The 22,385-nt window shown below is 47.0% G+C and overlaps 1 protein-coding gene and 1 long non-coding RNA gene across 11 annotated transcripts in view; one reads left to right on the forward strand and one right to left on the reverse strand.

Moving 5' to 3' along the window:
• The window catches only part of LOC145964277 (transducin-like enhancer protein 4), a 66,463-nt gene that overhangs the window by 32,903 nt on the left and 11,175 nt on the right, over window positions 1-22,385 (forward strand). For 7 of the 10 annotated variants that reach the window (XR_014436403.1, XM_083086866.1, XM_083086859.1 and 4 more), the window contains 3 exons: window positions 6,910-7,047; window positions 10,439-10,718; window positions 14,482-14,507. Coding sequence is in view for 9 of the 10 variants with exons in the window: in XM_083086866.1 (XP_082942992.1) it covers window positions 6,910-7,047; window positions 10,439-10,718; window positions 14,482-14,507 (444 nt within the window). In the remaining variant the exon portion in view is untranslated. Of the gene's footprint in view, window positions 1-6,436; window positions 6,731-6,909; window positions 7,048-10,438; window positions 10,719-14,481; window positions 14,508-22,385 lie in introns of those variants that run through there. The other 3 variants (XM_083086920.1, XM_083086886.1, XM_083086911.1) reach the window with 3 other exon arrangements.
• LOC145964330 (uncharacterized) lies at window positions 15,593-21,775 on the reverse strand. Its single transcript, XR_014436419.1, has 3 exons — window positions 21,566-21,775; window positions 16,314-16,575; window positions 15,593-15,888 (listed from the first exon to the last, which is right to left on the reverse strand). It is a non-coding gene; the product is annotated as an uncharacterized LOC145964330 (long non-coding RNA).

Raw genomic sequence — 22,385 nt, forward strand, 5'->3', positions numbered from 1 at the left:
ATGGATGTCATTCAGTCCCGTTCCCGACTTCTCCGCGTTGATTACCGCAGTTGCGTTTACGTTCGAGGCGAGATGCTATGCGCCACTTGGCACGCGATAGAAATGCGTTCATGCGACTCGATTGTAAATGAGATTTAACGACGATTCAATTTCGATTTGCACATACGTCTCATACGTATTCGTATCGATAACGCGTTAATTGAGACGTGTGAATCGAGAATCGATTGTCGATTCAACTGATTGCGAAACACTTGTCAAAGATACAAAATCGGCCGACGAACGAGTGAGAGGAGGATACATCTCGCTAGATATTTACTCTATATCAATAATAACGAGCCATTAGAGAGGACACTGTACATACAGCGAGACTCGAAAGGATGGAGAGCAGGAGGTCGGGTCGGCCTCGGCGGCCAGTCCGTTAATGTTTAGCGCAATCAGCGATAATGGCGGTCTATGGCGCGTTTAATCAAGGCAGTAGCCCGTTGCGGTTTGCGGTTCGAAAGCGGACTGCCCCTCAGCAGGGTGCAAAGGAAAGGGTCAGCGGCGGCGAAGAGTGAGAGGGAAATGAAGCAAGAGAGAAAGAGAAAGAGCGAGTGGGAGAGAAAGCTGGAACAGTAGTAGCGCAGAGAGGATGAGGGACATATCAGGTGGGCTTAGCCGGCCCCACACTCGCTTCGACCAGAGAGTGACCATCGTATATACGCGCAAGAGAGCCACACGAATACGTTGCTGCGGTCGGGATTATCAACTGCGCCTCGTTCTCGCTCTCTCGCGGCTTTCCTCCAAGATTCGCTAGGTAAACTCCGAAACGAAATCCCGCGCAATGATGTTTGTGCGAAAAGTCAATCCATGTTCACCCCTGTTTAAATATTAAACAGTACGTCGTTCCTCTGAATAAGCTCCTGGATACCAGCGATGTAATTATAATAATAATCAAAGGCTGCCGTTTTATCGTCTACGGTAATCGCACCGCTCGATAACACGCTCTTTTCGAGATGAAAAGGCTGCTGCTGCGCTAATAGTGGCTCTCGGTATCTTTCTAACAAACCGATTGTACATCCCTCTTAATAGCCGAGTCAAAGTTCGCTGCTGTTATTGGCTGGCTACCGACACTATCGCGGTCGTGCTCGCGCGCGCGCTGCGAGATGGGTATTCTGGTCGTTTAATATCCTGAGTGCCGCTAATTTGCCGACCGTAACCCACTGACACTCGCTGATCGATCGCTTTGCCAAGCTATACGGCTATCTGGCATCGTCTTCTGGGGAAAGAGGGTAGAAACCGAGAAGTGGATTAATTTGATGAGGCGCGAAGATAATGAAGAGAATTTTCCCGGATTGTTCGCGCATAAATACGCTTGAAAATTTCCTCGGCGTTTTTTGTCAATATTTATTTTTACGCTGTAGAAATAGAAAGCTGTGACGATGAGTAGCATTCGTGCGGCCACTTTCGTTATTCGTCAATCTGAAAAAAATTCGAGTCACCCGATACATCTCCAGTACCGCGCGAGATCGGGACACTCGCGAAGAGCAACGCCGGGGATGGACGGGGGAAGGGATGGACGGGAAGGATGGATGGAAGCTCGAGTGCTGAGACAGCACTCCGACGTTCAAACATCCAAACATCTCGATCTTTCGGGGTCGGGCCGTCTGTGTCGGGTCTCTGCCTTGCCGAGCTGCTGCTGCGACTCGAGTACCACTTATCCTTCTCTCCAGCGAGTCCCCGTCCCTTTCTTCGTCCTCCTTCGACCCAGGGATCTCTAGCCAGAGCCCGAGGTCCTTTCCGCTCTCATCCTCCTTGCTCCTCTCCTTCTCTTTTCCTCTATCCTGACATTTCTAGCGAGACGATGTAGCTGGTGACGGCAATACCGACTGCTAGTGGCAACAACGACTTCTCTCTCTCGGGTCACACGCATATACACATGCATGCCGTACCACACTTGGCGTTCACGTTCACGTACGCCTCGTACACACGGGCTGTGGATGTTCCTCGAATTGCGGCCACTCCAAGTCACCCCTCGCCGCTCTCGTTGCGCGACCACGACGAACCCCGAATTGATTGTAGCCTGTTTACCCTCGAACGTTCGTACATTGCTTTTTTTTCTCTCTCTCTTTCTCTCTTTCCCTCTCTCGACTCTCCTTTGCGTCCCGTCGATTATCCTCTGTCTCTGAAATTGGCCTGAATTATATGTTGCAGCACCGTTTTTCGTCCTTAAATTTCGTTCACGACAATTGTACCGTGATTTGGAATCGCGTTTCGAGTTTTGTGACGTGTGACTAAAATAAATAAATCTAATTGCGTATTTAATGAGAAAAGTGGCGTGAGAACAAAAAAATTGAATTGTATGAAATTGTATTAGATTGATCACAACGCGGGCAACTATTACGCCGTGTTAAAGCACGAATCAAAATCGGAAACCGCATCGCGATTGGCAATTGTATTCTTCATCTCGCGGTGCAACAACCATCGACGCAATGTATGTACAGCCGATCATCGTCATTCGTAACCCGTTCGTCCCGATAATCCGTTTAACAGCGATTTGAGTTATTCGAGTTGACCATTTTACGCGACATGGAGATTTTTCTCTCTCTGCGTGTATTTTTTTTTTATTCGGAAACGCGAAATCACGAACGCTCTTGCGTGCGTGCTTGCGTGCGTGCGTGCGTGCCGCATCGCGTTACAACGTGCAGCGTGTGCGCAACGACGTTGAGAGACGCGCGGAGCGCATAAAATTTCATCGCGGTCTCTCGCGTGCGTCCACCGCGGAAAATTAACCGAATGAATATGGCGAGCCTTCAATATTTATACAAGCAATTTCAAGCGTTGCCACCGCGGCCGTTTCGCCTACGCGTTTTGCTCGCTCGCATCTCCCGGATACATCCCGCGTGTCGCGTATTCGTCACGCCTGACAGTTCATCGTCGTTGCAACGACACACGACGCGTGCGATTTTCCCTCTCTTTTGCGCGCGATCTAATTGATCTCGATTCGCGATTCCGAACGACCAGATATTTTCAAATATATATTATTCACACACAGGTATCGCGGTTTTGTATACATGTATCGATGGTATTACGGACGAACCGCGGGACCCGACACTCTCCCTCTCATTTCGCTCCCGTATCGAATTTCTGCTATTATAGTATTTGACCTATTTGTCAGTTATGTCGCGCATCGTTGTACGCGACAGACGGAACAAAAGACACGGAGCATTATCGATTCTTTTCACTTGGTCGCGCGATAAACGCGGCGGTAAGAGACTTGTGCTGCTGCTGCTGCTGCTGGATGCACCGGTTGGCTGTTTAGCGACGCGATAAAAATTAGCGCGACGCGAGGCGACGCGAGACAGAAAATTGATTTAATCTAACTTTCGGTGTACGTAACAGGAGACGGAACATACGAAACAACGGCGGACAATGAGCTTTCCGCTCGTATACCTTAACGGGCGGCGCTCTCTATCTCGCATCTCGCTCCCGCTGCGGTCCGACCCACCCGCGCTCTCGCACACAGTGGTCCAGCCGTGTGTACACAGATGCGCGCGCGTACACACGGTTACATCCGGTATTCTCCGCAAGCCGCGGGATATTGCAATCACGCGGACGTTAGCCGGGCTTTACAGGCCGAGCGAGCGAGCGAGAACCGCCGCCGGTGTGCAAGGGCTTACCAGAAACCAGGGAGTTAGCCGAACACGCCAGTTTATTTGCTCGCGCAGCATAATACCACCAAAGTCCGACGAGCAGCCGTTGGTTTACTCGTTAGCGCAAGTAACGGCTTCCGCTTGGTCGGCAGAGGTTGGCGGCGAGTATGGCTTTGTTGCCGCAAACTCTCGCTCTCTCTTTCCCTCTCTACGCTTGCCTCTTCTCTCTTTCTCTCTTTCCCTCTAGTAATACCAAATGCTGGCTCTTCGATTAAAAATTTTCCGAGAGCGTCAAGGTTTTTATTAAAAGTGGGAGCGTCGCGGGCGAAGTGAGAAATAAGAAGTCGCGCTTCGATATTCGATAACACGGTATACACAGACAGACGCGGCCGGATTCGTGGGGGCGGCCCACTACCTTCTCTCTCCCTCGAAGCAGCTTCGAGTATCGGATTATCGGCAATATCGAGAGCGCCGGGCCGGGTGGTGAAAGAGCATTCGGTTCACGTCACCGTTTTACAGGCGGGGAATTTTATCGACGGCACTCGGGTGCTTTGCATTTTCATGCCGTGAATGTTGCTGCCTGCTTTTAGACATACGCTATAGTGTTTATTTATATATATGGGAGAACATCTCTCGAGAGAGTGCCTGATTCCTTTGAGATGCGCGTCTGCTTGTAGCCGTGTGTACGTGTGTGTATGATTTGCGCGACACAAAAGCGATGCCGTGTGTATGTGTAAGCGGAATGAGAGGGGGATAGAGCACTTTGCGAGAGTTTCTTGCGGTTTTCGCGATATTACGAGCCGGAGCATCTGCGTCTTCCGTTTCGGTGCGCCACGCGATTCCTTGTAATGTCAAAAAGAACGCAGCTGTTTGGAGAAAAAAGAAAAATGACTCGAAAAGATCTCTGGGAAGATATTTTCTACATGTATCACGATTCGTCTTGGATTTTGCGTCGTAGCTGAAATCTCGAGTCGCTCCCGATACGCCGATAGCGGATAACAACGTCTGTCGCAAGTGCTATTTTAAAGAAAAAAGCCATTCGTGCCGCGAGAGACTCCGCTTCGCGGAGTGAAGTAATCTTCGTTGGTCCAATTTGGCACAACCGGAGAGAAAAATTCATTCTCGAGGCGAGGTTTTCATCTCTCCCCCGTATGAAATCCAGGCCAACGAGAGCATCGCGGCCAAAACTCGGTTTCTCGTTTCTCTACTTGTACCATCATTTCTCTCTCTCTTTCTCTCTCTCTGTCTCTCTCTATCTCTGCTAGTTCTCTCGCGACGCGAGAGAGCAGTAGCGGAGCATCCGAGCCATTCATTATTTTCTTGGTTACCTCTCACCCGGGGAAAACTTCTTGGCAACGCAATTACGTTTGCGACGGCTCCATCCCCGTTGTCGTCCCTTCCTCCCTCAAGCCACCACCATTTCTCGCCCACAATGTTTCCCTCTCCCCGGGTCTTACCACTCACTCGGAATCTTCTGCTTTTGCTATTGCAGCAAACTGCTGTATAGTATACGCCGAGTAGATAGAACTTTACCACACGTTACGAAACACACTCTGCGTGTTATTCTTGCGATCAACACAGGTATATTTGAGTTTCATGGTAATGAGCCGTTTTCACTCGTGTGTTGAGCTTCATGATGAATGCGCTAATCGTTAAACACACTTAACGTGTCAATATACCAGTGACTTTTATAAAAAAGAATGACATTAAAGTTTGAAAAATTCGTAAATTCATACATTTATCATTATTTGGCATCAAGTTTTTAAAGCTCAGTATTTTTTTCTTTAGAATATTTTTCCATTTTTGTTTATTCACATTTTTGTGGATGCATACAAAAAATATACTCTTTTAACATTTCCGTACTCCATAAAGTTACATGTTCCGTGTATCGCGCACATGTATTCCACACTGTGTAAACCTTGCTCTCGTATACGATATCTCGCTTGACTCATTTTCGCGTACATTATAATTAGCGGCTTAATAACCAGCACTCAGAAGACGACGAGTAATTAAAACAGGTCCTCCTCTTTCCGCTCTCTCCGTCCTTTCTCTTTTTCTCTCTTTCTCTTTCCGCTCGTTCACCGAGAGGTCGAGATGTGCTCGAGGGAGGGAAACTTGCCAAGAATTTCAGTGGCTCGGCGATATTTCAATTAGCAGGCTCCGAGGTTCGTTTAAGCGGCGGCGCAAACGCGTTGAAGAAAGCTCGCGTTTAAATCAACCGGGAGATCGCTAGGCTTATATTTTCGAGGCGTTTATGAATCGTCGAGACGGATCGAGAACACGTAGAATCAGCGGTTGGTTCGCTTCCCGTTTCGCGACGAATCGGCGGCTTCCGCTTCCGCGTCTCTCGAGCGTGCGAATTCTACGCGTTGGCGGGGAAACGAGCGCCAGAACCGCCGCTTTGTCGAGATAATTAAGTGATTTCATTTTCTCGACGAAAGCGTCGAAAATGGTCCGCGCTCCGTTCCATGCGCTGCCTGTTGATTCCGCGATAATTAAATGGAGTTTCGCGCTGCGATGTTGCACCGTGTGAATTATTATGCCGAGTTACCCAACTCGCAACGTATGGATCTTTGCACGATTATCCAATGACGATACTTTGAAATATTTAGAGTAAAAGTTGGTGGCTCAGAAAAATATAAAAAATCTAAAATAATTATTTTATTTAACAGACCAAGTTATATATTAAATACTGAATAATTACTAAATTATATTAATATTTTTAGGTATATATTTATTGTCTAAACATCCAAAATGTTTCAAATTGGCATAAAAAACGGCTGGAAATATTCGTTGATATTGAAATAAATGAGGCTTTAGGAAAATTACACTACGCTTTGAAACGCGCGAATGTCTACGCCACTGTGGCAATCTTGCCGGGATTTAATTTAATTCCCGGCAGTCTCTTCCAGCCGGAGGGCGTCGTAAACACCCTCAGTCGGTTATGCCGCACCTGCATCTTTACTCGTTTCCTTCGCGAGGGCGCGTTAAGCTAGCCCTTACCTTTCTTAACGACCCGGAACAAGCTACCCAGGGTCCCGGGCGCAGACTAGTATAGTGTCGGATCAAACAACTTGTAACGCTTGTACTCGGTGAAGGTATATTTTTTTATTTTTTTTTTCAATTTTTTCTTTATTTTTAATAATATTCCAATTGAGCTAAAGGAAAGATACGTGATATATAATAGAAAATTTGCCGTATTTAAGATACAATATTGAGATAGAATATTAGTAATTTGACAATTTTTTATGGATATTACTAAAATTTTTCTTTTCAGACGGAGATAGCGAAAAGATTGAACGCCATCATCGCCCAGATCCTGCCGTTTCTCTCGCAGGAGCATCAGCAGCAAGTCGCCACGGCGGTCGACAGAGCTAAACAAGTGACCATGACCGAGCTGAACACCATCATCGGGGTAAGTGCAATGATATCGCTCGTTTCAAACATGGACCTTTCAGTGTCGTTGTCGGATATTATTGTCGGATTGTCGATCGCGACATACTCGACCGGATTCATGGCGACCCGATGATACGCGTGCGTCTCGGCGTGAAAAGCATTCGCGGCGAATGGAGAACCCCTGCGGGTTGGAAGCCGATGCACGTCCGAGGAATCCAAAAGCGGACGGGACGGATACGATCCTGGCGAATCCCGAATCCTCCTCAATATTGCTCGAGCACTCAATTTCCTCCCTATTAAGCCACCGGCTTCTCTTCCTCCGTTCCGTTCCGGCTCTTTCTCCCCGTCCTCCTCGATCTCTCGCTCCTCACCCCGGTCGCATCCGCTCCCGCCACCTATATAGCCGTTTCTCCCTTGAATCTTATCCGGAGTCTTCCCGTCTGGTTTCCCAGGCCGCCGGGGGTAGGTTATAGTGTTACGATGCACGAACGCCGACTAATCAGCATTCCAGCCACCCCTCCGCCCTCCTGACCTCTCGTTCCCGCGTAGAGAAACTTGCACGGATCTGCGACGTTGTCGGGGTACGTGCGGCAAATCCTTAGCAGGATTCCGAAATACCGCCCATCTTAATCTACTCTCTTCTCTTAAATCTAACCAGCTATATCGAATCGGACAAGCTGCGACGAACTCGCCGCCCACGCCTTTGATTTCGTCGCGTATAGATGAAATATACCAGAGAATAAACATAACGCAACTCTTTTCTTATATAAGAATTGATTATATTATCGCTCTATACATCGATACGAATTTATACGGACGGCGAATGGAATTGCAAAGCTTCGATATCGCGAATGATATTGACTTACGTGCCTTCGTAATAAACACTTGCATAAATGCACCTTGCATCAATCGCGGTTCTTCTTATGGCAACTGCCCATTCAAAAACGCTTACCAAGTGTCAACGATACGCAATATAAGAAAGTTGAGACGATCCCCCTCTAGATCTTTCGACCGTAACTCTGCGTCTGGTCGAGTCAGCAAGTGGCGACGATGACGATGGTGAAAACTGCTGAGAACGAGCCTTGGCGGCAGGTGTCGCGAGAAGATTCGTACGAGTATTAAGACATAGCTATTTCGCTATCTGAAAATAAAAGAGATTGCGAGTCGAGACGCTTTAAAACGAGGAAATGTCGAGAAATGTCGCATTTAACTAATTATAAAAATTATACAAGTTTGACAATGACGGACAAAAATATTATAAATCGCGTGTGTTTCATTTTATGATGCGACTTTTTCAATATAATTTTCAAAGAGACTTTACAATTTTGTTGTTTTTTTTTTGACGTATATTTTCTTGCTCGTTAGCAAGAGCTTGCGAAACGAAATTTGCACCTCGGAAACTTTCCTACAAAATTGTTCGCGCCGCGAGTCAAAGCGCCGCTCTCGTCACTCCGTCGCGTTCCAATGGTATTACGAGGGAATCTCAACGCGAAGATGAGGGTGGTTTCCTGGCACGGGTAAGAGGGTAACACTTCGCGTGGAAGTTGGATCCGTGAGGATAGCAGCTCCGGGTCAGGATTATTATCGCTATCAAGAGTGGAAACTGGAAACCCTTCCTAGGGGCTTCCGACTTTCTCGAATCTCCGACAACGTTTCGTGTAGATTGTAAGGCCGGCCACCTCTTTCTGTTTTTGTTTTATTTTTCTCTCTCTCTCTCCCTTCTTTCTTTTCTTCCTCTCAATTCCTGTCTCTCTTCCTTTTTTGACTCAATCTCCGTCTCCCAACACAGATATAACGTGGCGCGGCATCGGCTCGCTTATACACGTTTCTCTGTTTGTATGTTTTGTGGGTGGCTCTTTGTTCAGACAGTCGACACTCGACGCGAGGTTATTATATCGTTAAGCCATTTAATTATCTCGGCAAACTACTCCCCGGAATATTCGCTCCGGCTTGCCTTAACGAGTGTACATGGTTACAGGCAGACGGAGGTGTGGGTGTAGTATACCCTCCGCTCTTCCGACTCGCCGTCTGCGCACCCATCCTCCCCTCTCTCTCTAGTTTCCTACGCCTCACTCGTCTCGCCCCTCGCACCGTGATTCACGAACCGTTAAAACGGCGCTGAACAGGTCCACAATTTGTCTAGCGGCTTGGTCCAACTAACGAGGAAACTACGGGCGAGATACGCTTAAGATTTTCGCGAAACTTTTCGCCCGCGTTCGCTCGTTGGTTGGTTCGTTCGTCCGACGGGAGAGTAACGCGTAAGTCTTTCCACTTGTTTCGCAGCCTTTGATTTACCCGAGCGAGGTCGAACGCGGGGGTTACTCAAACTTACCGGAGTTTACTCGGCAATTTGTATGCTTTGCTAATGGAAAGTTGCCTCTCCGTTGACTGTAACGAAGTGTATTTTCGCGTAACGGCGGCAGCGGATGGCGGTGGCGAGAAGAAGAGGGAAATTTGCAAAGAGAGAGCGAGAGAGAGAGAGAGAGAGAGAAGGAGAAAACCAGCGGAGAACGCGCGATCGTGACCGGAATTAAGCGGAGCGATTTTTCCAGCGAATTATCGTTGCGTTGCTTTTTGTTCGCTCCCTCGCTGTTTCCCTGTCTCCTCTCGCGGGAACGAAATTGTTTGATCAATTATGACGGGTGGAAAGAGAGAGAGAGGGAGAGAAAGGGGAGGCCCATCGTGCCGTGCTTTTAAATCCGCGCTCGCTCGCTCGCTCGCGCGATTTTATTTGCTTATGCATTTGTCCGCGCTGGAAACGTGAGTTCACGTTCGGCAAACAGACTCTCCTAACGAAGCTGCGGCAACGTACACACTACACCATCGTGCTAAACCGATAGCCCGTAAAAATCATTTCCGAACTCTTCTATCGGGTTCTGGTACCTGCCTCTCTTTCTCTCTCTATCTCTCCCTTTCTTTCTCTCTTTTGCAGTGCAACCATAGCGACCACCGACGATAATATCGACGTGCTATTAAAGTTTCCCCCATCCTTCCCCCCACCCGTCCCCTTCAATTCCAATCTGCCGCGCTCTTAGCGATGATCGCCTCGATTCCCGTGCATCGCGTTTTTTCACGTCTCGCGGAATAATACCCGTTCGCTTTTATCTGGTAATTACAGCGGAAATACTCGAGAGGCACCGTTACGCGCTCTCGAGCCCGTTAATTGCTTCGCCACTTATTTAATCTAATCTTGGAAATTTATCGAGATCCGAGCGATATACGTTCGCGTCGTCCCGCGCGTATCTACGTACGTGCAAACGCGTAATCTTTTTCACGCGATGCTTCGCGGCGCATATCGACAAAGGACGATAGCGCGTCCGATGATGATAACCCGATATCGCGATAACGATCGCGAAAATTACGCAAGCGATATGTTATTTACGCGCGAAATTTTGCTCTCGCGGTTGCAGCAACAGAGGCCCGACTTGCCGAGACTGCTGCAGCAGATGCACGCCCAGCAATTGCCGCCTGGAGCGGCGATGGGACCGCATCCGGGTATACCCGGACTTCCTGGATTGGGCCCAGGTGCCGGTATACCGGTTCCCACCTCTGCGTCCGCGGCCCTTCTCGGTTTGGGTCTTCCCCCGGGAGCGGCCGCCACTCCGGGAGGTACAGCCGCGCATCCACTGTCGATGCTGACAAAGCCGGATCTTCATCGAGGTCAGTCTGACGATTTGAAGCCCAACGGCGGTAAGTCGTACACATTTTTGAAATTTAAATCTTAAAGATTTATTAAATATCAGATCTGCGAGATATATGTATTTAAATTCAACACATGTGTCATATGTCAAAAAAACAAGTTTTGCAAAATTTACAAAATAAAGTAACGGAAGAACTTGATTTAAAAATTGCGAGAAAATTATTTCTTTGCGATTGTTGACTTTGTCAACCGCTGGATACTTGTATAGAATCTCTCTCGCGAATCTCTTAACGAGCGTGAGGTCAGCCGTGTTAATAGAGGAGATTCGATTCGTGGAAGTCCCGGTTGGTTGTCTCGGACAACTTTCGCGCACTCAGCGAATCGCTCGTGATTTTGCGCGCCAAACGATCCGTTCAACCATCTCGTTCGTGGAACGAGTTGCGTATTCAATTTCGCTTCGTGTCTCTCGCGTAACTCGGCTAACCTGCTGTTCAATCGCTTATCTTCACTTCTGTGAGAATAAGCCGGTAACCGATCCTCTCATGAGACGATACGTTGTTTTGCCGTGCTCGTCGTGACTCGTAATCTCATCGATGATTCAGCTGTATACGTAGACGATGAACGTAAACACGATTAATCCGTTAAGAGCTGTCGTCGGTGTAACGGATGAAAACGCTCGTGAGAGCATTTTGAGAAGAGACGGACTACTTTGCGAGCGAGACGATCGGTGACGAGGCCGCTCGAAAGTTGGTGAAATTAAGCGGAACCTTCTCGTGCTATTTTAAATACGGTTTGGAGCCGATGACGCAAACGACCGTGCTTAAATCCGAGAGAAGCTCCTGAAACTCTCGATCTTGACCTCGAGAATCTACTCGGAGGGTTTCGAGTCCTCGTCCCCTCTCTTTCCCTCATCTATCCCTCTCGTTTGCTTTTCTATCTTTCTCGTTGGCACGTCACGCGAGTGCGAGATCTTCGTTCGCGCTCTCGGGAGGGCCCCACGTAACGCTGACGAAGATGCTCCAGACTCGCCTCTCTCGCCTCGTCTCTCCTCTCTCGCCCTTATTCTCGCGCGCTTCTTAGCTTCTCTCCGATGTCTCGCTCGGCGTGTCTCGTTCTAACCACAACCATCTCTCAAGAGAGCACTCAGAATCTCCTCTCGACACGAGTGTACTTTCACAACCCTTCCCTTCTGCCTTCCCGCGACTGCCACCCTTACTCGCTGTCTCTATTCCCTGATGGCCTCCACTCTGACCCTGCCTATCCTCTTCCTCGATTCGCTCGCACCTAACTATGTTACTCAAGCTAGATGTATAGCCTCCGGCCGGTTTGCTCCGCATGTTGTTTCGCGTTTTCCGACTCGTCGAAATTGTCGTAATGAAATATCCGCCGATCTTGACGCGCAGTCACTTCTGTCGATCAATTTCAGAATTTAGAAATTTTATTTGGGATTTAAAATTCAAATAACAAGTTGTTTATTTGTACATATTTGCGAAATATATTCGATAATGTTAGATATTATTTTAAATCTGTTTTCTCTGTGACTATACTCTTATAAATTTATCTTCTTTTTCTCGTCAAAGCGTGAACGTATATATGCTTTGTTTGAAATAGAAAAAGAGTGAAAAAGCGCGGTGAAAAAGAAACAAATCTGTCGCAGTCCACATTGTCAACGATCGCAGATACTCTTTTGAAACGAGATTTCGGCGCGAACCGAGAGACGAGTATTTCTCTCGTGACAACTGAAACTTCTTCCCTTCTTTCCGGGACATTGCCCGGAGCGAATTGTTTCTACCAGCGCGTAACGCGCCCCGTTATCGTTTGCTCTTCCCTCTGGTTTTCGCGTTTTGTCCCAAAATGGTTCCATCTTCGGACATATCCGCCGCAATATCTGTCTTGGCAGTATATGATCATGTATTGCTGTATTTTTTTTACTCACTCGGCAAGCTTACAAGCTATTTTTATGGTCAATTAGAAATTAATGTTGGTCATTATTAGAGTTTATAACGACGTTGACGTCAATTTATCAAAATTTATATCGCTATTTTGATAGAAAAAACTAAAGTTAGCTCTCCAATATTAGAAATAATTGTTTTTTTCATGATTCGATTGCACATTGTTTGCACAGGAATGCACTTTTTTTATTTTCGTTTGCACACTTTTAATAAAAAAGTTATTCAAAAAAAACTCTTGGTGGGGACAACTTCACATTAGCCCCCAATTTCTTCAAAAATGGTTTTCAATCAACATAATTGATAGATCTTCATTTGCACATTTATATATTTTTGTTTTCATATCTAATGAAAAAGTTATTAAAAAAAAACTTTAACTTTGCGTTAGCCATCAATTTGCACGAAAATGGTTTTCAATAAACAGAATCGATCGATTTTCATTTTCGGATGATTTAAATACTCGAGAACATACTACATATACTTTATGTAATAATTTTCCGACTAACGGGCGAGCTGTATATATATGTCCTCGGTACTTTTAGCGAGCTCGCCCCAAGATGGGATACGAGATGCGAGAGTACGTGGGTCCTTAAAACGCCTCTCGGAAATACTCGACGACCTCTTCGCGCTTTAGTAGAAAATTATGCGCGCTCCGCGTCCGTTTATGAGCGCGCGCGCGCGTGCGAGGAGAGGAGTAGTCGAGTGAGGGAGGAAAAAAGAGTTTCCTGGCTGGATAGCAGGAAGGATAAAAGGGGAATGACGGGCATTAGCGAGGTCTATATTGGCGCAAAGAGAACAAGGATATTTCTCGCTCGCTCTTTTTCTCTCTCTTTCGAAACTGCTCCGTTTTGCACGTCTGCTGGACGAGTATCCCCGGATTTTAACCCTTAATACGCCGATATTCCGCGTGATATTTACGTCTGCTACTCGCGACAGTGCCCGGAAAAATATCAGAAAATTCTCCGGTCCAATAAGACCTTTCCCGAGACTATCATTCCCGTTATTTGACGGACTAAAAGGACTATAATAGTAAAACCACTCGTTCGTCGCGATGTAAATGGTCGATGTAGATAGTCGATAATATCGTCCAAATGGGAGCTTAGGAATTAAGGTTTCATCGAGCGACGAAAATGCGCGTTTTATTGTGTAACTTATTTTTAAGGAGATGCCGCGCCTCGATAACATGGATATCGAAACTTTGTCTCTCGCGCGTCAATAAAAATATTTTATTTCCGCGGTGGTTAATGTCGCGGGAGAAAAGAGAGGCAATTTATGGTGGTCCCGGTGCACCAGGAACATAAACGGCTCGTGTAATTCTTACTTGGTGGTGGGATGGGGTAACGGGAGGAAAAAGATATCGTTAAGATATTTCCTACGAGACCGAAGTGTACTAACCGAGGAGGAGGAGAAGGAGAGGCTGGGGAAATCGAGCGAGGGCAAACTATGAACTCAGCTTCTCGAGGACAAAGCTTTTCCGTCTGGATTTTCTTCGCTCCCTATTCCAGCCGGTCTTTTCTTTTTCTCCGTTCCCTCCCTCCTCTCCCTCTCTACCGCTGTCTCGGAAATCCTTGAGAACTCTAGCTAGTCTCGCGTACTCCATCTCAGCTTCTTTTATCTCCTTCTTTTCGCGGAAAAGATTCCGCCGACATATCGCCGACTCTATTCGCTTCGACGTTGTAATAACAATGAAAAACATTCATGGCGCGTCCATTCTGTCAGAGATAGATCCGTCGACTTTGAGAGAATGATATCTGAAAAACGGACGATTTCGCGAATAAAGTCGTAGTTAGGTATATCTCTAGTTTTAACGATAACACGGTTTTTTTTTTTTACGAGTAACTCATACGAAATTTTTACGTTGCAGGTCTCAATCCAGCCGAGGAGAGACATGTGAGTATCACATTTAAATATTAAGTAATTTCTCATTATTTATCGCGAACGAGAGAGAGACTGGCGTGTCGCTGGTACTGCCAAGTACGTAAAATTTCACCCCATAAAGCGGAATTACACTGCCGCTTAAGCGCGTGTATTATTGGATGATGGCGTAGATGGACGAACGAGAGAGCGCGAAAGAGGGAATTAGCGCGATACACGATAGCGTGGAGAAAAGGAAAGAGAGCGAAGAGTGGATGGAAGGCGGAGATGGCGACAAAGGAGGAGGAAACGCGGAATGGACATAAAAGCCTGAACACCGGAACACGGGGCCATAAAAAGCTCGTCGTCAAAAGCACTCCCTTCCGCTTTCATCGTCCATCCGATGCTCTCTCTCTCTCTCTCTCTCTCTCTCTCTCTCTCTCTCTCTCTCTCTCTCTCTCTCTCTCCCCCTCAATTTTCTCGACCTCTCTATTCCTCCGCGTTTCTCTCCTCCTTCGATAACATAAAGCGTTCGCTAGTTGCGGCGCGCGCGTTTATTAAAAGCGTTCCGGAGAGAGGAAAAAAGCTTGGAGAGCGCTCGAGGGTACCGCCGTTCGCGCTCTCCGCTTCCCAGATCTCTCGAGTGTCCCGCGAGATCGTCCTACCGACCGACCGACCGATCGATCGATCGCTCGACAAAAGGCTCGCGCGAAAAAGGCGAATCGATGCCGCCGCCGCGATCGGAACTCCCATCTTCGTTCCTACCTTCTTTTTTTTTTGTTCTGGGATCGATGAATATCGATGAGCGCAGTTAGCTCGGGCGTCGATTAAACGGTCCCGTGCGTCGTAACAGCGTTCCCGCATTAACCGATGCGATGCGGCGAAACGAATGGGCGATTAAGGTTTCACGCTCGTTGAAAAATTCGCGTACCACTTGGCGAATCGCGAAAAACACAGTTTGATATTTGATTTCGCGAATATTTTCGCACCCGACCGGGCGACGAATTTTTTTCCCCCTTTTTTGGAGGGAGTTTATTGATCCTCTTTCGGCCGGTGGTGAAATTTACTACGAGAGCGGAGCGGGCCGTCGAGTTGTAACTCGTTCGATTCGATGGCGATGGCGCCCGCGGCACGCTGCCAGCCCGATAATTAGCGCCCGTTTAATATGCACAATTATTACGGATTGATAATCGGGGCTGCGCGTCCATTACATTGGTATGGAGATAGATGGTAATAGGTTGCTATCGATATTAGCTCTCCTCTTTCGCCCGTACGTTTCCCCTTACCCCTGCCTCGGTGCCTCTCTCTCTCTTTCCCCTCTGGCTCTTCCCTGTGTGAATTCTCTTCCGTTTATCTCCCCCATTCGTCGCTCCGACCAGAGTACCTCTTCCACAGTTTCAAACTGCGACCCTGAGGGCTGTGAAATTGAAATATGAATGCTAATGGGGTTACTCGCCTCGGCGTCATATAATATTACTGATTGTCGAGCAGATATAAGTTCTTTTATATTCTCCTCGTTATATATTTTTCGTTCGCCCCTTATATCTTCATTCATTCCAGAAACACCTCGGACGATCGATTTCTGCCAAGCTTCATTAATCTTCCCCTCCTTTTTTTTACTTTAATAATCTAAGATTTAAGTGATAATAAATTCTAAAGAGCTACGATTACGCGCGTACATCCCCCATTTCAAAGTTCGTTACCTTCTTTGTTCCGTCAAGACGTTTCATCGTACGTATACCGTATTGATCGACAGTCCGATCTCGGCGCGAAGACGTCTATCGCCTTCTTTTTAACGGGAAGGGAGTTCCGAGCCGTCGAACAAATTGACGCCGTACTTACCAAGTTCCGAGGAGCGAAGAATTACGTTCCCATCGATCCGCTTTTTCGCGTCACTTTGAATTTATACCTCCTCTCCGCAGCAACGTGCAGCAAGCTGCACGATAAAACTTCTATTCCGCTCGGCGGCTCGTTACCCAACTGCATTTTCATGTCCTTCCGTGCTCCTCCTGCCTCCATCCTCTACCGTGCAATCCGATCTCGTGATTGGATCGACGAGAAAGAACGGTGCTTGCGGAAAAGAGGCAAACCATTGCTATCGAGGCTAAAAAAAGAGGGAAAAAGGAAGATTGAGCAAAAGAGAGAGAGAGAGAGAGAGAGAAAGAGAAAGAGAAAGAGAGGGAAGACGGGAGTTATATACGACTGTACAGAGAGAAAAAGAGACGAGGGAACTAGAAAAGGAGAGAGAGAGAATTGGCGTCTCAATTCGAAAACCGACGACAGCCGGAGAGAATGCGAGTCGTTATTATTCGCGTACCAGTAAAGTCCCCTCCTTTCTCATTCTTGGGAGCTTTACCTTTCTCTTGCTGCCTCGTCTTTCTCTCTCTCTCTCTTTTTTTTCTTCTCGCGCGCGCGAGATGCGCTTTGCTTCTCCGTTTTCAGGATTTTTCCCGACCCGAGAGATATTTACTCTGTGCGTTGCGGAGTACCTCGGAGCTTTTCGAGGATGCGGAAAAGAAGCTACGATGCTTATAGGTCGACGTCGACGTTAACATCGTCATCGTCATCGTCGTCGTCGTGCGATAAGAGAAAAAAAAAGAGAGAAGGGCGTTTGTACGAGTTACTCGCCAATCTTCTCTCGCCAGCCTTCTCATCGAGGCGTCGACTTTTAACGAATTTATAAAACACCGTAAAGCGGCTGCTCCTTGTATAAAAAAGGGAGACTACGATAGAAAAAGGAAGCGACCGCGGAATATCTTTTTTATCACACCGATACAGACGGAAAAGGGAGGAGCTTTCTTAATTTGCCTCAACCGACACGCAAGCGCGAGCTTAATTGAATTGCGCGATATTTACGCGTCGTTTCGCTATCAGCTCACGATAAATTATCGCGAAAGCTGGTAATTTCGACGAGGATACTCGTGGAGATCGTAATGGTTCATTTCGTTATAACGTCAACATGTAATTTTCGCCAAATTCACCTTGATCGTTAAACTAATTGTATTGGTTTTTCTCATTTCTTATTTACGCATATTAATGAATAAATGCTATTTCTCGAAATGCGTTTTCGGCAATTACAAGATATATAGCATTGAAAAAAATAGCGATGAAAATCTCTCGTGATAATCATCGACATCGTTCGCGAGCATATTTGTATAGTTTGCCGAACATCAAACTTTCATTTTCTTTTTGTTGATTCATTGTCTCAAATTTCCTTGATGTTTTTTAATGAAAATATTGATCTTGCACAGTGAATTTTTTAAACATTGACACGGATGCAACAATATATGCGTTTATCGCTTATTTCGGGCCATGACGTCACTAGGATTTGCCGAACGTTAATTGCGCTCAAATATCAACCCGGAGAAAAAATTGCTTCCCTTTCTCCCCTGGTATTTCGTAGCCCGGAGGCCACGCAACCGCACCAACGACCCTGATATCTCGAAAACAGAAACGATTTTAAACGTTTAATCGAAATCGATTTCGTTATTTACTGTGTATAAGCTCTCGCGCTGTCGCGATGTTGTGGTGATAGGTACACGGTAGCTGTTCCGGGAATTGAAAATCGGCTACGAATCGAGACGCCGCGATATCGATTGTTCATACCCCTACCCCCTCGTACGCCTCCTCGCTTTTTCCTTGGTTCAGCCATTTTCCGGCAGTTCGTTCTCCATTGGTCGCGAAGCTCGCGGTCGCGTTACTCTTTTTTCAACTTTTACGCGACCCTCTCGCCTCTCTCTCCCTTCGTCTCCCGGTCTCTTCCATCCTATCATCCCCTACCCGCCTTTTTAATCCCATCACAGAGTCGAGCGCGCACCAACGAGGCTGTCGCCGGAGGTCGGTAAATTAAATCTCGAATAAAGTGCAAATAAACGAGCAAGGGGAGAGAGAGAGAGAGGGTGGAAGAGGAGGCGTTACCCGGGTGGTGGTCGAAAGTGTGGTACAAAAAAGCGACAGGGTGAGAGCGAAAAAAAGCTAGCGAGGAAAAAGGAGGAAGGGAAGTGAGAAAGGGGGAGGGGAACACAGAGAAAGAACGAGCACGGATGCGGGATCGAGAGAGAATGTGAAAGGGAGAAAGAGAGAGATAAAAGAGCGAACTGACGCGTGAGAGTGTAATTTATTTTAATTAGAGTGGCTGCATTATGTAAGCGGGTGAAGCGCCGATGAAAGGGTCGAGAGATCCTGACACCGAGCCCCCAACCAACATCCCCTTCCACTAACACCCTGTCTCTGCTGTCTACCCCCGGGAACAGACTAATTCGTTCTTGCTCAGGGCTGTGACGATGATAGGGGGGCGTTTTGAAAAATTGACGCAAAGATTCGCGGTTACTCTTGCGGAACGACAAGTTGAAATTCGAAATATTGATTGACGAGCTAAAGCTAAAAGCATGGTATGTTTTCGGAGAGACTTCACAATGACTATAAAATTGAAAGAAATTTTCAAAGATATTAAACGTAAAGAGAGAAGAATGCTAGATTAAAAGTTTGCATCGGTTATTCATTTAAAATTTTATTCAAAATTTTTTTATCAGATATTTGATTCAGTAATTAAATTGTTAAACTCTTAAAATTGATGCGATCAAAGGCTGCTGTCTGAGAAAGTGCATCCAACAAGGGGTGCGCGAGACGCAAATTACGCTCTTGAATTTCTCACCCCTGTTCTTTAGCGGGCAAAGTAGAGAACTAGCCAACCCTCCTGCTTTACCGACGCCTCTGATCTCGTTAGGAACGCATTAATTAATTTACAAGATGGCGGCGGTGGCGACGACGACAGTACGAGAGAGCAAGAGCCTCGTTTTACCGCGAGGCGGTGGGGGAGATGACTGGGGGTTGAGGCGAGGGTTACTGCACGGCACGTTTTAATTACTAATTGAAACGTTCTGCTACCACCTTCCACCACGCCGATCCCGTAATTCCGTTTCCACGTCGCTGTCACTTTCACCCTCTCTCCCTTCATCTTCCCCCACTCTTAACTCAAACGATCTTCTAGTCCCCTCCAAGCCAGCGATCCTCTCCGACTCTGTCTTAATATCCGCTCTTCTCTCAGGGATACTTAATATTTTTAAATACTTTGCATACTTTCCCTGGTTATACCCTTCCCGTCTTTTTCCCCTTCGCAGGGAGAAACTCTCCCGGAATTTATGAGACGGTGAATCTGCGGCTTCCGTGAATTAATTAATTAAAAACATCATGGCGCCTTAATAACGCCTCGTCGCGTCCGCTTTTCGGTTTCACTTTATTCTCCCTCCTTTTTGTTTCCCCCTTCTTGAAGTGCCTTTCTCTTCCGCGGCGCAATCCTTATGAAAATCGGAGAAGATCGGAGAAGATTAAATCTTGGAATAGGACTTTTAAAGCTCGTTCATCTTCTCCCATACTTGTACCAATTTTTCAAAGTAAATTTGAAACTGTCTATAAGACTTTTTGATAGAATACCGAGCGATAAAGCATCGCGTAATAAATATGGGAAGCTGTCTAATTATTTTAAGTATCAATTATCGTAACGAGAGGTGCATGAAATGATAGATTGTGCTTGCAAAAGCGACGGTAGGAAAAACGCAACACGGCACTTTGTAACGCGTCCTAGTTTTACAGTCGATTGGCAACAAACGTAATCGTCAGAAAAAAAGACAAAGACACATACACACATATATATGTATACGTACGAAAGTTGCGCGTCGCGCGCAGCGATCGCAATCAGAGCGCAACGGATCGGCGGTTTTATAGTCATTGCGCGTCTGCAACGATCGATGACGATTCTGCGAAACGGAATAAAACGTCTCCCGGTATTTATTACACGACGCAGAACGATACGTAGGTGCGGTTGGGGGCAATTTTAACAACAGTACCTCAACGGCGAATCGCTTCGTCGCGGTCCTTTACGATCGATTCTCTCTCGGCTCGTGGCTTTCGTTCCGCTTCGCGCGCGCTGATATTTACGCCCGCTGTTTGTAGCGCGATATAAGCTCCGGTGTCACAATTTTTAACCGAGAAATTAACTCGAGTTTTTCGCGTCGCGCTTCCATTCCGCCCGCCTGATTTCCCCTCGTGATTTATTAACGGCAGTTTTCATTTTCGAAATTAAACATTTCTCTTTTACAAGTTTCGAGTCGTTTCCCGAAGAATTTAAAAAATATATATTAAAATTTATTACACGGTGATTTCTCTATTTTTATTTAACATGTGTGCGAACATCTTTGTACGAATCGCATTGATACGCGTGAGATGATACGATGTCTATTCTTATGCGCGCTTTTACGACTAGCGGCGCGCTTAACGGCCGACTAAGCTTTTTAATAATTCGTCGTCTGGTAATTACTCCGTAATTTAACGAGGCAGCCGTAAAATGCCGTTCGTAGTAAGCAGCCGACGCAAAGATCGACCGCTGCGTAATTACGTCTCTGTGTATATTTCACAATATAATCGGCCGACTGTGCAACGCATTTTCTACGGCGCTGCAAAAAGCTTTTTTCCGCGACGACGGCGGGAATAAAAGAGGGAAAGAGAGAAAAGGAGAGACAAGGAGAGAGATATACGCGAAAGAGGGAAAAAGCAGAAGCGGAAGTGAAGAGCGACGGAGGAGAAGCGGCCGCGAAAGCGTGGATTTGTTATTAAAAACGTCCCGCTGGAAATAACGGGCGGCGCGCGATGGGTGCAGTTTGCAAACGAGAACGCGAGATACATAGCGAAGGATCATTATTTTATTCCAGCATAACATTCGTTATATAATGTGCGCGAATTCGCCGACAAAAAATCTGAAAATTTGCAAACACCCGCTGCTTTGCTCCGCGCGCTTCTTGTTAGAAATGCACACAACGAGATAAATACATACATGCCGGACCAACTACCGTACCGTGTAATTTTTATCCTGTGTATTTTGAAAGAGAAATTTGGCACGTCGCATCTCTCTCATGCGCGTCTACGATTCCGAATGACTATTCCGTATCCTATTCGGGCTTTTGGATCTTAACGGCGCACACGTGGTTGCTTTTTGGCGAACGTTCAAGAGGACGACGCGCCGCAGGATAACATTTAACTCGCTAATGTAGGAAGCCAATGAGGTTGCGCATTCACGTCTTTCCGGTGGAAGATACTACCGCTATAAATCAGACGGTCGATCGGCGACGGGTGGCCAACCGGTCCCTTTCTCCCTCTCGCTCTCCATCTTCCGCTCTTCCGTCTCGCTTCCTGCCGGCAGTGTGGCTCGACAACGTCCATTAACTCTCTTTTTTGCGATGCGTAATGACCTTAAAGCGCCCATGGTTTACGAAGCCATTCGTTAAGGGGCCCCTCCGCGCCGCGTTGGTAATCGCGCGAGAATGCACCTCCGCGGGCATTGTTGCGTACGACCTTTTTTTTCTTCCCCCCTCGTCCGTCTCCTCTCACCGGCTTACCTCGATGGGCATCTGCTCGCGCCCCTCCTTTCCTTCTCGACTTTTTCTCGTCGTCCTTATTGCGACGTGCAAAAGGTGAGAACGCGCGCCCGCGAGAGAGAAAGAGAGACCGAGAGAGGAGAGACGACCGGTCGGTAGAAGGGTGAGATAATAGGAGAGAAGCTCCGGTGCACCGCCGAGCGTGCGCGCGAAATAAAGCGACGATCGAGATGCACCATGGGCTTTTCAATTACCCGTAACTCTTCCTCTCACCGCGCTCGCTTCTCGCTCCTCCGCCTGTCCCCATCCCCTTCCTTCGCCGTCTGTTTTGCTTCCTCCAACTTCTCTTTCTCTCCTTCTGACGGAGCGATAAAAATGTTTCTTCGTTCTCTCCTCCTCTCTCGTGGATAACGCGCAGGCACTTTATGGCGCGGGCTATTCTGTTTGCCCCTTATTTCTCCGACCTGCTCTCGCCTCCTCGATCTCTCCGTCTTTTATCCCCTTGCATCATCCTTTGTGCGTCGTCTTTCCTCGCATCTCGGCC

The sequence above is a fragment of the Camponotus vicinus genome, unplaced genomic scaffold, assembly GCF_025532165.1.
Source record: "Camponotus vicinus isolate PSW18456_S1 unplaced genomic scaffold, iyCamVici1.0 SCAF_1, whole genome shotgun sequence".
Taxonomy (NCBI): Eukaryota; Metazoa; Arthropoda; class Insecta; order Hymenoptera; family Formicidae; genus Camponotus; species Camponotus vicinus.